This window comes from Gasterosteus aculeatus, chromosome 6, assembly GCF_964276395.1.
Source record: "Gasterosteus aculeatus chromosome 6, fGasAcu3.hap1.1, whole genome shotgun sequence".
Classification (NCBI taxonomy): Eukaryota; Metazoa; Chordata; class Actinopteri; order Perciformes; family Gasterosteidae; genus Gasterosteus; species Gasterosteus aculeatus.
In genome coordinates this window covers 10,723,724-10,734,020 of record NC_135693.1, presented here as the reverse complement: position 1 = coordinate 10,734,020, position 10,297 = coordinate 10,723,724, and the positions used below count along the sequence as shown (strand labels likewise).

At 41.2% G+C, this 10,297-nt stretch overlaps 1 protein-coding gene across 1 annotated transcript; it reads right to left on the bottom strand.

Moving 5' to 3' along the window:
* Positions 1 to 664: 664 nt before the first annotated feature.
* Positions 665 to 6,593, bottom strand: cxcl12a (chemokine (C-X-C motif) ligand 12a (stromal cell-derived factor 1)). The gene is made up of 4 exons (XM_040178588.2): positions 6,219 to 6,593; positions 4,842 to 4,959; positions 3,826 to 3,909; positions 665 to 2,377 (listed from the first exon to the last, which is right to left on the bottom strand). The coding sequence occupies exons 1-4, from the start codon at positions 6,283 to 6,285 to the stop codon at positions 2,350 to 2,352; spliced, it is 297 nt and encodes a 98-aa protein (XP_040034522.1). The 5' UTR covers positions 6,286 to 6,593; the 3' UTR covers positions 665 to 2,349.
* Between the last annotated feature and the right edge of the window lie 3,704 nt (positions 6,594 to 10,297).

Below are 10,297 nucleotides of genomic sequence, written 5' to 3'. Positions count from 1 at the left end.
ATACCATTGTCATGATTGAAGGCCATTCTTTTTTAGTTTAATATAATCATATATATTCTCATTAAACACTCTTTTTTAAATGGTTTATTCAGATAAGGTATGAAAAATCTCCCATTTTGGCTAAATCTAACGGCTGCACATTCAGACACATAGTTTTGTCTGCTTTTTAAAAAAAGATAGGACTTAATTTGACAAGTCTTTGACAGATGCACTTTGGAGCTATCGTATTTATACTAACTGTCCCTCTTGTTTGGGGGAAGGAGGCTTACATTTCTGCATTTGTCATATAAAGTGAGTAAAGAGTAAACACTTTTTTTTAAATGGTTTATTCAGATTACAGATAGTTAACACCGTGAAAAAGTTACAAGCTGCCGAATGTTCACATTATTGGGGAGCAAAAAGTAATGAAGATTGTAACTGAAGACTGTATCCAATTCATTTCCACTCGATTTCCACTGATGAGTGACTAAATCAATGGCTTTATCTCACACGTGCTGCTGACTCCCTCTTAAAAAGGACTTCAAAGCTAATCAGTAAACAAGGACAATTTGGCTGTGGACTGGAACCCACGGCCCTTTATCTCCCCCTGATGTTTTGATCATCACATGAACTACTGTGCTCCGCCTCGCATAATGCCCTTAGAGGGAAGTGAAAAGTTCTTCTGTTTTTGCTCTAATGTTTCCCTAATAGTGGCCGGCTGAGTTAATAGTTAAATCACAGGCAGGTTCACTGTCCTTTCATTTGCCCCTGTGAGTAAAGCTGAACATGTGCTCGCACATCAAAGTCTAGATCTGTGCAGTGAGATTACATCAGCTGTGTGTTGGCATTGCTTTACACTGGATATGAAGACGCAAAGAGCTGCATGACCGGAGTGTGTGTGTCTGTGTGTGAGCACTGGTTAGAAGGCGTTTGTGTAAAGGAAATCACATATTTTTTCTTTACTGACCAACAGGTTTTTTAACAATACAACTTGGGTTAGGTGACTCAATTGTGAGGATACAATTTCTGTATTTAAAACGTTCTAGATATCATATATAAATGCATGAATGAGTACAAAAATAAAACATTTGTATAATATTAAATGTACATGTGACAAGGAGATTAAAACGAATCGACGACTATATCTCCAGGGTTTAACAGTTAAATGCAGCTACACAGTCAATGATCAAAAAGAACAGAAGGCAAATAGCGTGAGTAACATAAAAAAGACAAAAGACATTTTAATGATCAGACTTAGTAAATGTTGTTGTTAAAACATGAATACATCAGATATAAAGTGCATTGCTATCTGCATAACAGCTATAGGTGGTCCCAGCCATGCACGTCTATTTGTTGTGAGTAAAACAATACTTTCTCCACTGTGGCTCTCGGTACAACATTGTGCATCACTGCTGATCTGGTAACGGTTATAAAAATAGCACTATATCCTTCTTTAAAATGACATTTAATCTAAAGGCCAATGACTGATTTGATGAGGCGGCTAACTGTGATTGGTGGATATCATCATTTGTTCTTGACAATCATTGAGCGATTCCAGTAAATGTTGCTCAAATAAAACGGTTTAGGATCCAGATGTTTAGCTTTTCTCTCAGGGTGAAAATAGCATTCTTGTTGGTTAACACAGAATAGTCATAGCCGCAGAACTGCTCAGAAATGCCTAAGCACCTCTGGCTTTCTAATTTCCGTAGCAAACAAATCGGAAAAGGCATTTTCACTAGGATCTTACATTTTACATTTAGCTGGCACCTATTGAAATGTCAATTAACCTGAAACATGGCTTTTTGTCAAATCTGCCAAAAATCAAAGAAGATCAAGTTAAGCAGATCTCCTCTTAGATACAGTCTGTATTATATTGTCCTATAGACAATACTATGATACATGCAAGTGGGATGCTAACTCATGTTTGACTCCTGCTGACTCACGTCTTCCCATCAACACCCCCCCGCATGGTCGATTCCTCTTTTTTAAATGACACAGAGGCTTGAGGGATGTGGATCTCTTTAAAAAAGTAGCTCTTTACTGTTAATGTCCATTTACAAAAGACGTGTCTACATTATAGTTAGAAAAATGTAATGTAATGTAAAAACACACACAGATATAATTGCACTTTGCACTATTAATGTCTACAATCTCCACGAGTCGTAAGGGCGGTGGCGGTTATGGCGGCAACATGGCTGGTGGGTTGGTGTTCTGGAGGACTTATAGGTTCATTTCATGCTGAAGGCTGCAGCGCAGCAGCCGGCCGGGATAAGTGCTGTTCAACATACCAGATGTTCTCCTTTCAAATGTTACTAAGCCGCGACGCTTCAAACCCTCGGCGATCGCCCGGCAGGATCTCGGCGGAAGGTTTTAATTGCCCTGTTTGGATTTCTTCATTCTGGAATTGTAAAAAAAAGCAGATTTTATGTAAGTGGTTTGTTTTGTTGTGCAAAGCAACACAAATATGTAGAGCTGCCATGTCTGTCAATGCCAGGATCACAAAGACTAGGTGACAAAATTCAGCATGTATTCACTCTCACACACAAACAGCTGCTTTAAATTGACAGCACCAAAATGTGTTTGACCCACAAGCAAAAGCTTAAGATTTTAGAAGAAGCTGAACGTGATTGTGCATTCAGTTACAGGTATCTGTCCACTTTTTGATTATCAGTCAGTTGGCGATTCCTGACTCGATTGAAATAATGTTTTTTTTATTAAACTTTTAGAGTCACTTTGCTGGTGACTGGAGGCTTGTTTCTGAAGATGTAATTTTTCAATATGGTAATTTGCTGCATTTGCGCAATGACATATATGTACATACCACAACACAAACATATATTTACAGTACAAACATGGCTGGGAGGTTATTGTTGACATTGGAACAATACTCTCTAAAGGCTGAGCCACATTTCAACTGCTGCAAAAGCCAATCACGATCTTATTTAGCCAACTAAAAAGCAGCACAACACATGACTAACCATCGCGTTCCTTTACACACGCAGTAAATAGGTTCATCCCTTCAGGGAATGTGTAATTGGAAACACATTAGGTCTGATCCATTGACCACCGTCTACTCTCTTCGTGTGCTGTTTTGTCATGCAAGAGGACCCTTAACACCTCGACGAGTCAAGGGCTCCACAATCATCCTTGAGACGGACAGTCTGACTGCAGGACCGGGGGCGGGTATTTAGTGCGCATGTCCCGGGCCCGAGCATCAACAAACTCACTGGGTCGCTGATTGCAGGAATAATTTGGTTTTCTTCCTGTGGAAATGAAATTCCCTTATGGCGTCCCCAAACACTTATCTACGCCACACAGCGGAGCTTGTTTCATTTCACCGCTGCAGCAAAGCTCAATCCTCGTATGACAGCACAAGAGCAAGGAGGGCGACTTATGGAATTAACGTCGCCAATTTCCGTGTCTTCTGCCTCTGAGCACGAAGGAGACAGTTATTATTGGCTGTGACTTAAAGCTGGTCCAATCTTTACCAAACTTCACCCGGTGGCTTGTGATCATCAGGGATGATCATCAGACCACATTCTAAAAGTTTGAGTAGTATCCCACATGAAACCCAGTCTTCCAATCCCGCTTGGGCATGAACGAGCATGTCTCTCCAGTGCTGGCTCCAATCCAAAGTGGGCACTTTAGGAAGATGTGCCTCCCACAATTGTCTCTTGATGGATCCTAAAATGCACATTTCGGCGTTTACATTCCTTACTTTACATTTCTATAGAGTGGAAGTGATTTTGCAGGGCTCCTGCAGTCCTGAGGTAAAGGTCGACATATGACAACGGAACCGCGTGTTGTGTCACACACGGAATCTCTGTTCGATTTGTCCAAACTCACTTGTTGATGACGTTCTTCAGGTACTGCTGCAGCCATCGGATCTCTGGATTCACGCACACCTCTTTGTTTGACTTCAGCTTGGCACTGATCAGAAAAAGAAAAAAAAAAGTGCTCAGTGGAAGATGACCGGCTGCGTGATGAAAACCTGTGACGTCAGGTGTTTTAAAACATTATTAAACGGAGTGAAAAACGCCACCTGTCAGTTTGACACAGAAAAGAGCGTTTTCACAGTGATAACCAATCACTATTTTAACATACATACTGTAACAGCTGAGGAACATGCACGTTTAGGCAGCTCGCAAAGATCCCAACCCGCAAGTTTGACATTTCACCCTTGATTGAACTCCCTAAATAATGTGCTGTAAAGGTTTAAGCACATGGAGATCATTCCGTTACCATGTGGCTCGGTCATGCAAGCTGCAGGTATTTACAGAATAGGTCAAGACTGGAAATAATGCTCTATGTGAGAGATCATGCCTCCTTTGGTGCACACGTCCTGTTTTTCACTATCAAAAACTCAGTTCTTCCTCTTCCGGACCTCCAACTTAACTGTTCCTGAAGTTCTTCTGTCTATTGTGACCAACTGAGTTGCGCTGCTCCACACTTAAACCGTATTATGAGGCTGTAAATATTAATTGGATCAGGACCAAAGGTTGCAACTTCGATACAAGAAACAAGTGCTTACAAAACCCACAATTATTGCTTTACAAACTACACTACTACTACTACAAACTACTGCTTTTAAAACTGCATCCAATTTCTAACTCCCTTTTACTTTCTACTTCCTGTGGATGCGTCAGTGGGTCTGTTGTAAATGCTTCCTGTGCATGCGTGTGAAAACGAGTGGCAGAGGGGCGTATGTGTACACATGCACGCACAACTCTTTTCTCTGGCCTGTCGCTTCTCTGAGATTGATGGTGAGAAATGTCCTGGAAGGGGGAAACCTGTCTGACTTGCAGAAAAGTGAAGCAATAATCGGTGTCTTTGTGAGGGGCGGCATCACAAACAATACTCACATCACTTGGAAGGGGCAGTTTGGCGTGTGAATGAACCTGAGCTCTCGGATGAAGCTTTTCGGGACGCTGTTAACGGTGGAACGACAGTAGCATCTCTCCACCAGACTTATAGGCTTCGCTGGGAAAGAAGATGAATATTATATATTTAAAGCCATTTTAATGAAAACAACAAAACAATCTTTAGCAGTGTGGCAGTGAGGTGGCAACTACATTGACCAACATTTGATTAAAGTAAACATTTTGCCTTTAGCAATGTTCATTCAAGAACAAGGACATTCAAGGAGGCAGAAGAGCAGACCCCCAACACTTGGCTCTTTGAGGCAAACACATGTGAGCACTGTGTGGTCCCTGAACTGCAAGATGGATGTGAGAACTTTCCACGTTTTCAGGAAATGTTCACGGTAGATTAAAGTGGAAAAATAAATAGGATATGTTTTTTCGTGAAAATTATAAACTTTATAACAGTATTGAAAAATGCAGGAATACACATGACACATTTAGAATTAATTGTGGAACAGTTTACGTTTTTTTTCCTTTCTACAAATTTTTTGGCCATGAATTGTTCAAATATAGTGTTATTCTGATTGTGAATCCAGTATTCCCCTTTATTGTGCACCACCATGAGCGGAAGAAAAACTGGTAGGAGATTAAACAATAATTACAATTGTCTTGGAAAGTGGGAGGTCACGAACAGATGGTGAGAAGCACTGCTGAAGATTAAACTATGCTAATTATTTTTTACACATGACCTCGCGGTATTTCCATGATAAAAGGTGAAACACCTTCAAGTTGGGTGACATGCTGTCGCCACGTAGACCAGCATCGGCTTTGTCTTTAGCTGCCTCATTTGCGCATAATTAAATGAAAACAAAGAGCAGAATAAATACACACCTTGATCGGTGGTCCCACTGGGGTTTGTTTACTGCTAGAGCCACATGCGCAGCCTGTTGGTGCTTTACGCGCGGCGGAAAATGTTTTGTTTTTTTCACTGCAGAACAAGCATCCATTTGACTGGAGTAAGAGTAAATATTATGTTTTATTAAAATCAAGAGAATTGCATCAATTTACATTTATCTTTTTCACTTACATAATATGCAAAACCATTTATATATTTAAATCTGGTCGTTCAAATAAACGGGCCATTCTTTGGATAAATTGGATGACATGAATTTGAGACTCGAAAATCATTGAACAGCCGGGTTTCAGTATAATTGATTATGTTTCGAAAATAACAAAAATTGGGGAGTGGAAAGCACTCATTTTTCTCAACTTCTCACCTTTAGTTGTTTTTCTGAAAGACATATATAGCAGATAGTCATCAGTCTAAATTAACCCCGAACCGAAAAAATATAGAATAAATATAAAATATGTTTATACCTTGTGATGGAGGAGCATATGTCACCAATGTGAGCACAGCCACGACTGCAAACAGCTTCATATCCATTCTGCAATGAAGGTTTGATCCCGCTCAGAGTAAGTCCAAAGTCCAAAATAGATGTGACAGACGGGACTGTGCCGGAGCTTTAAATACCTTTCATTGTCAAGCCCCTAAAAAAGAGGAATTTTTACTTCCGGTCTAGGCTACCAAATTAAAAGAAAGAAGCGGCACGCGCTTCATCTTAACAATTATCTTCCAAGAGATACAACGTGGCAAACTTCGACAAAGTGGTTTCTTAAGTATAGTTATATCCTGTGACATTTGTCAGTGACTGGAAAAAATGTATTCACAGAGTCAGATTTTATATGCGTTTATTTTGTAAAACAGTCTTCCGGTTTTAAATTTGAACATCAATATACCCGCAGCGGCCGTTGAAGACGCATCAAATCATTCCACGCACACACACAGACACACATTAGAGAGACGCACGCACAAACATGCACAACATGTTATGTTGCAGTTTAGCGCGTTTTGGACGTAATTTGGCATGACCACCACATTGCAAATATTAATGTAGTATTAGTTTGTTATTTCATTTATTACATTTTGTAGTTTATTTGCATAATCTAGCCTAAAACACCGAATGCATTATCTTCAGCTCAAAAAAGGTCCTTATGACGGTTGCCTATGTTCCAAAAAGATGAAGGGAATGTTCTTCATGTTTGTTTTCAGACCTGGTTTGTCTTCTCAAGGACTTAATTGCCCCAAATTAATTCATCACAAGTGTAACTAGAGACGACGCACTCTGAGGTGTTCTGTTACATTGATGGTTCTTATGAACTGAAGACGATAGAAACAAAGCGCAGTAACACACACAGACCCCCACACACACAGACCCACACAAACACTCTTCCCCGCTTGTTTATGGACAAGGACTGAAACTTCTCAGTTGAAGTGAATTCCTAAACAGTGGCCTTTATAACTAAAAAGTCTTATCTGTTTTCAGGCACACATACACGTCCTAACTGTTGTGTTTGGTATTATTAGTGTTTTTCAACTAGATGCAGATGTGAAGTCCATTTCCAGACTTTTGGTTTCTATCTTTCACAATAAACACTCTGGTATGTATGCACATGTGTGTAATATACGAGTAAATGTGAACTCTTGCTGTTTGTGTGTGTTTCCGTATCAGAAGTTTATTCCCAAACTCTGAAATGAAAACATCAGCGAGCCTTTGTCTTTTGCTCTGATCACTCACTCCAACGCTTTAATACCTGAAATACTTTCACAGACTTGTTTAGACCAAATACAAATAACTGAACTAAATGCAACGCCACAATATAAATACAATCTGAAATAATTTACTTTGGACACAACAAACACTTATGTTCAGTATATATACACAGACGTATACAGAGAATGGGTTTTGCCACATTTTTTGTGGACCCCGGAGAGACGTAATGTGAATAAGTACTCTGTATAATTTTCTCTATTCTTCAGTCCTCCATTTTTTGGAAATAGCTGTGTGAAAGGAAACCATCTGAAAACGCCGGCTCCAACAGAAAAACTGTTTTACTGCAGCTTGGGATTTACTCAAATAAGTAAAAATCCTCCAGTTCATAGAATGTACAATGAGCTCAATCTCCATCTTGTGCTCCAAACAGTGCCGACTGCCTGTGTTTTAGATCTCAAACAGTTGTAACAGATGATGCCATGGAGACCAGACGGACAGGTGGGGGTGCAGGGAGGTGACATCCGAATGAACACATATTGACTTCTCTCACATGCCACAAAGGCTTCAAGAGTGTGTGTGTGTGTGTGTGTGTGTGTGTGTGTGTGTGTGTGTGTGTGTGTGTGTGTGTGAGAATGAAACTAAGAAAGTAAAACACAGAACAAGACGAAAGCAAAAGAGTGCTGTATGAAAGCCAAAGCATTTGGGGAAGGTTTTCTCAGCTTGGAGTGAAAGGTGACTTCTGAGGGCCTCAGATCAAAGTGCCCCCCGGTCACACAGGATGCCTGACATGTCCTCACGATGCACACTTTACTCTCGCCGCTCCATTTCCTTCCCGAACCAGTGTGAGGCTGCAGAAACAACACACATGTGCAGTGTGGTTTGGGTAAGCAAACATACAAATGGAAGTGATTTGTGCTGAAAACCCGCACACGCACACACAAAAGCTACAAATGAGGGCCAGTTGGTGACATGTCATGTGAGAAGCTCATCCAATAATTTCAACATTTCCGCCACAATCAGAGAGAGATTTGCTCTGTTCTGCTGAGGTGAATGGACCGTGGTAGTGTGTTTACATAAGCAGATTTGGCTGCACATCTTCTTACCCAATGGGTTTTTCCTGCATTAACATAAGTTCAGGGATTGCCGATCTTCCCGAAAGAAACACTCAGTTCTTTTCTCACAATGATCTCTTTGAAAGAACGTGTTGACACACTGACATTTTAGGAGTATGTTCAAATGAGCCAACAAGAGATAAGGGAGTTCTGTGGCCCTTCTCTGTCGTTCTCTCTCTTCCTCTAATTGTCATGTTTGTTTTCTTTGGCATGATTAAATGTCTGTATCAAAAGCCATGTCACAAGCTTGATACCGGTTACATTTCTTAATTCCATATTCCTAAACATTTATTTAAATCTGTCTTAAACATCCATGGATACAGTTTGAATCCCTCACCAACTGTACAATACCCTTTATTTGGGACGGATCTGACAGTCAAAATAACATCTCAACACGCACGTCAAGCTGTCTCATTCGTAAAAAACACTTTGACAAAGCACAAAACTTCATCATACTGTCTAATAACAGCATATGGTTGGTGAAGACGTACAAAAAGACGTAAATCTGTCACATGCCAATAGATTGTTAAACATTCCTCAGCTACTATTCCCCTTCAAAGACAGAGGCCACGTGACCCAGGAGGCAGCAGTATGGATGGCTGAACGTATTATGTCGGAGTAGCCAGTTTCCATAGATCCGACCCTGGTTTGGAGAACGTACAGGCAACCGGCCCCAGTGGGGGATCGGCCGCTGCTCCATTGAGGCTGTGAGCGGCTGAGGGCCCGCCGGCTGAGCCTTTGTCTGATTTCCTCCAGAGAGTCACGGGCCTTGTGCCCTCACACCGCCATATGGACCACCTCAATGGCCTGTCGACAAAGTCTTTAGCAATAGATGCTGAATCGAAGGAGGAGCAACGTGTTGGACAATGGCTTTATAATCACTTGTAGGCGGCAGGGCGCAGCAGGGCATAACGTTTTGTCCGAGCAGAAACCAGATATTAGTTTTTTGGTGATTTGATTTCATACCTGTTCTATAGAATGACTTAGAAATAACAGTCCCTTTAGACACTTCCAGGTGTGCTTGTTCTCATGGTTTCAGCTGTGGGTTTATGCCGGAATGAGCCACGTTGACCACAGCTGGTGTTGAGCCGGCTGGGTGGAGGTGGATCCGTGTCCACACCACACCTGGTGCTGTCCAGCCACGGGAACCAAAACGCCTCAGCTGCTTCTTTAATGTTGCCCGGGAGGAACCAGGACGTAACTCACACATTAAGGTTCATGGGGACACTGCCAGTCGGCTTTTTGACCGATTCCATACTGCTGTCATGCGGTTGTGGGTTTTGTAAAGTGGAAGAATTCTATTGCAGTGCATCATCTTGATTCTTTACCAAAAACTCTCTTGAGTTTGAGTTTTTTCAACGGGTCATAGAGATCCGTGATGACTCTCACAACGATAGGATTGAAGCATAGTGTTACGGCCCTTTTGTAGACTCCAGGACAGTAAAACAACAATCAAAGAAAGGTGACAGAGTCAGGGTAAAAGTTGTCTTTCTAGTTTTTATTCTTACACAAAAAGAAGGTCCCAACAAGAGGGAGGGAGATGGTGGAAGATGGGACCTACAGGTTGTGCCAAACAAATGAAATGAATATAACAAAACGAGGCCTAGCTCACCACTGGCTCTTCAGCCAAAACAAGTCAAACAAAATACCTTACCTGCTTCTCTAAAAAGGACTAAAGGAAAACGTTACACAGGAGGCAACAACCACTACACCTAGTGTGTCTATACAAAGG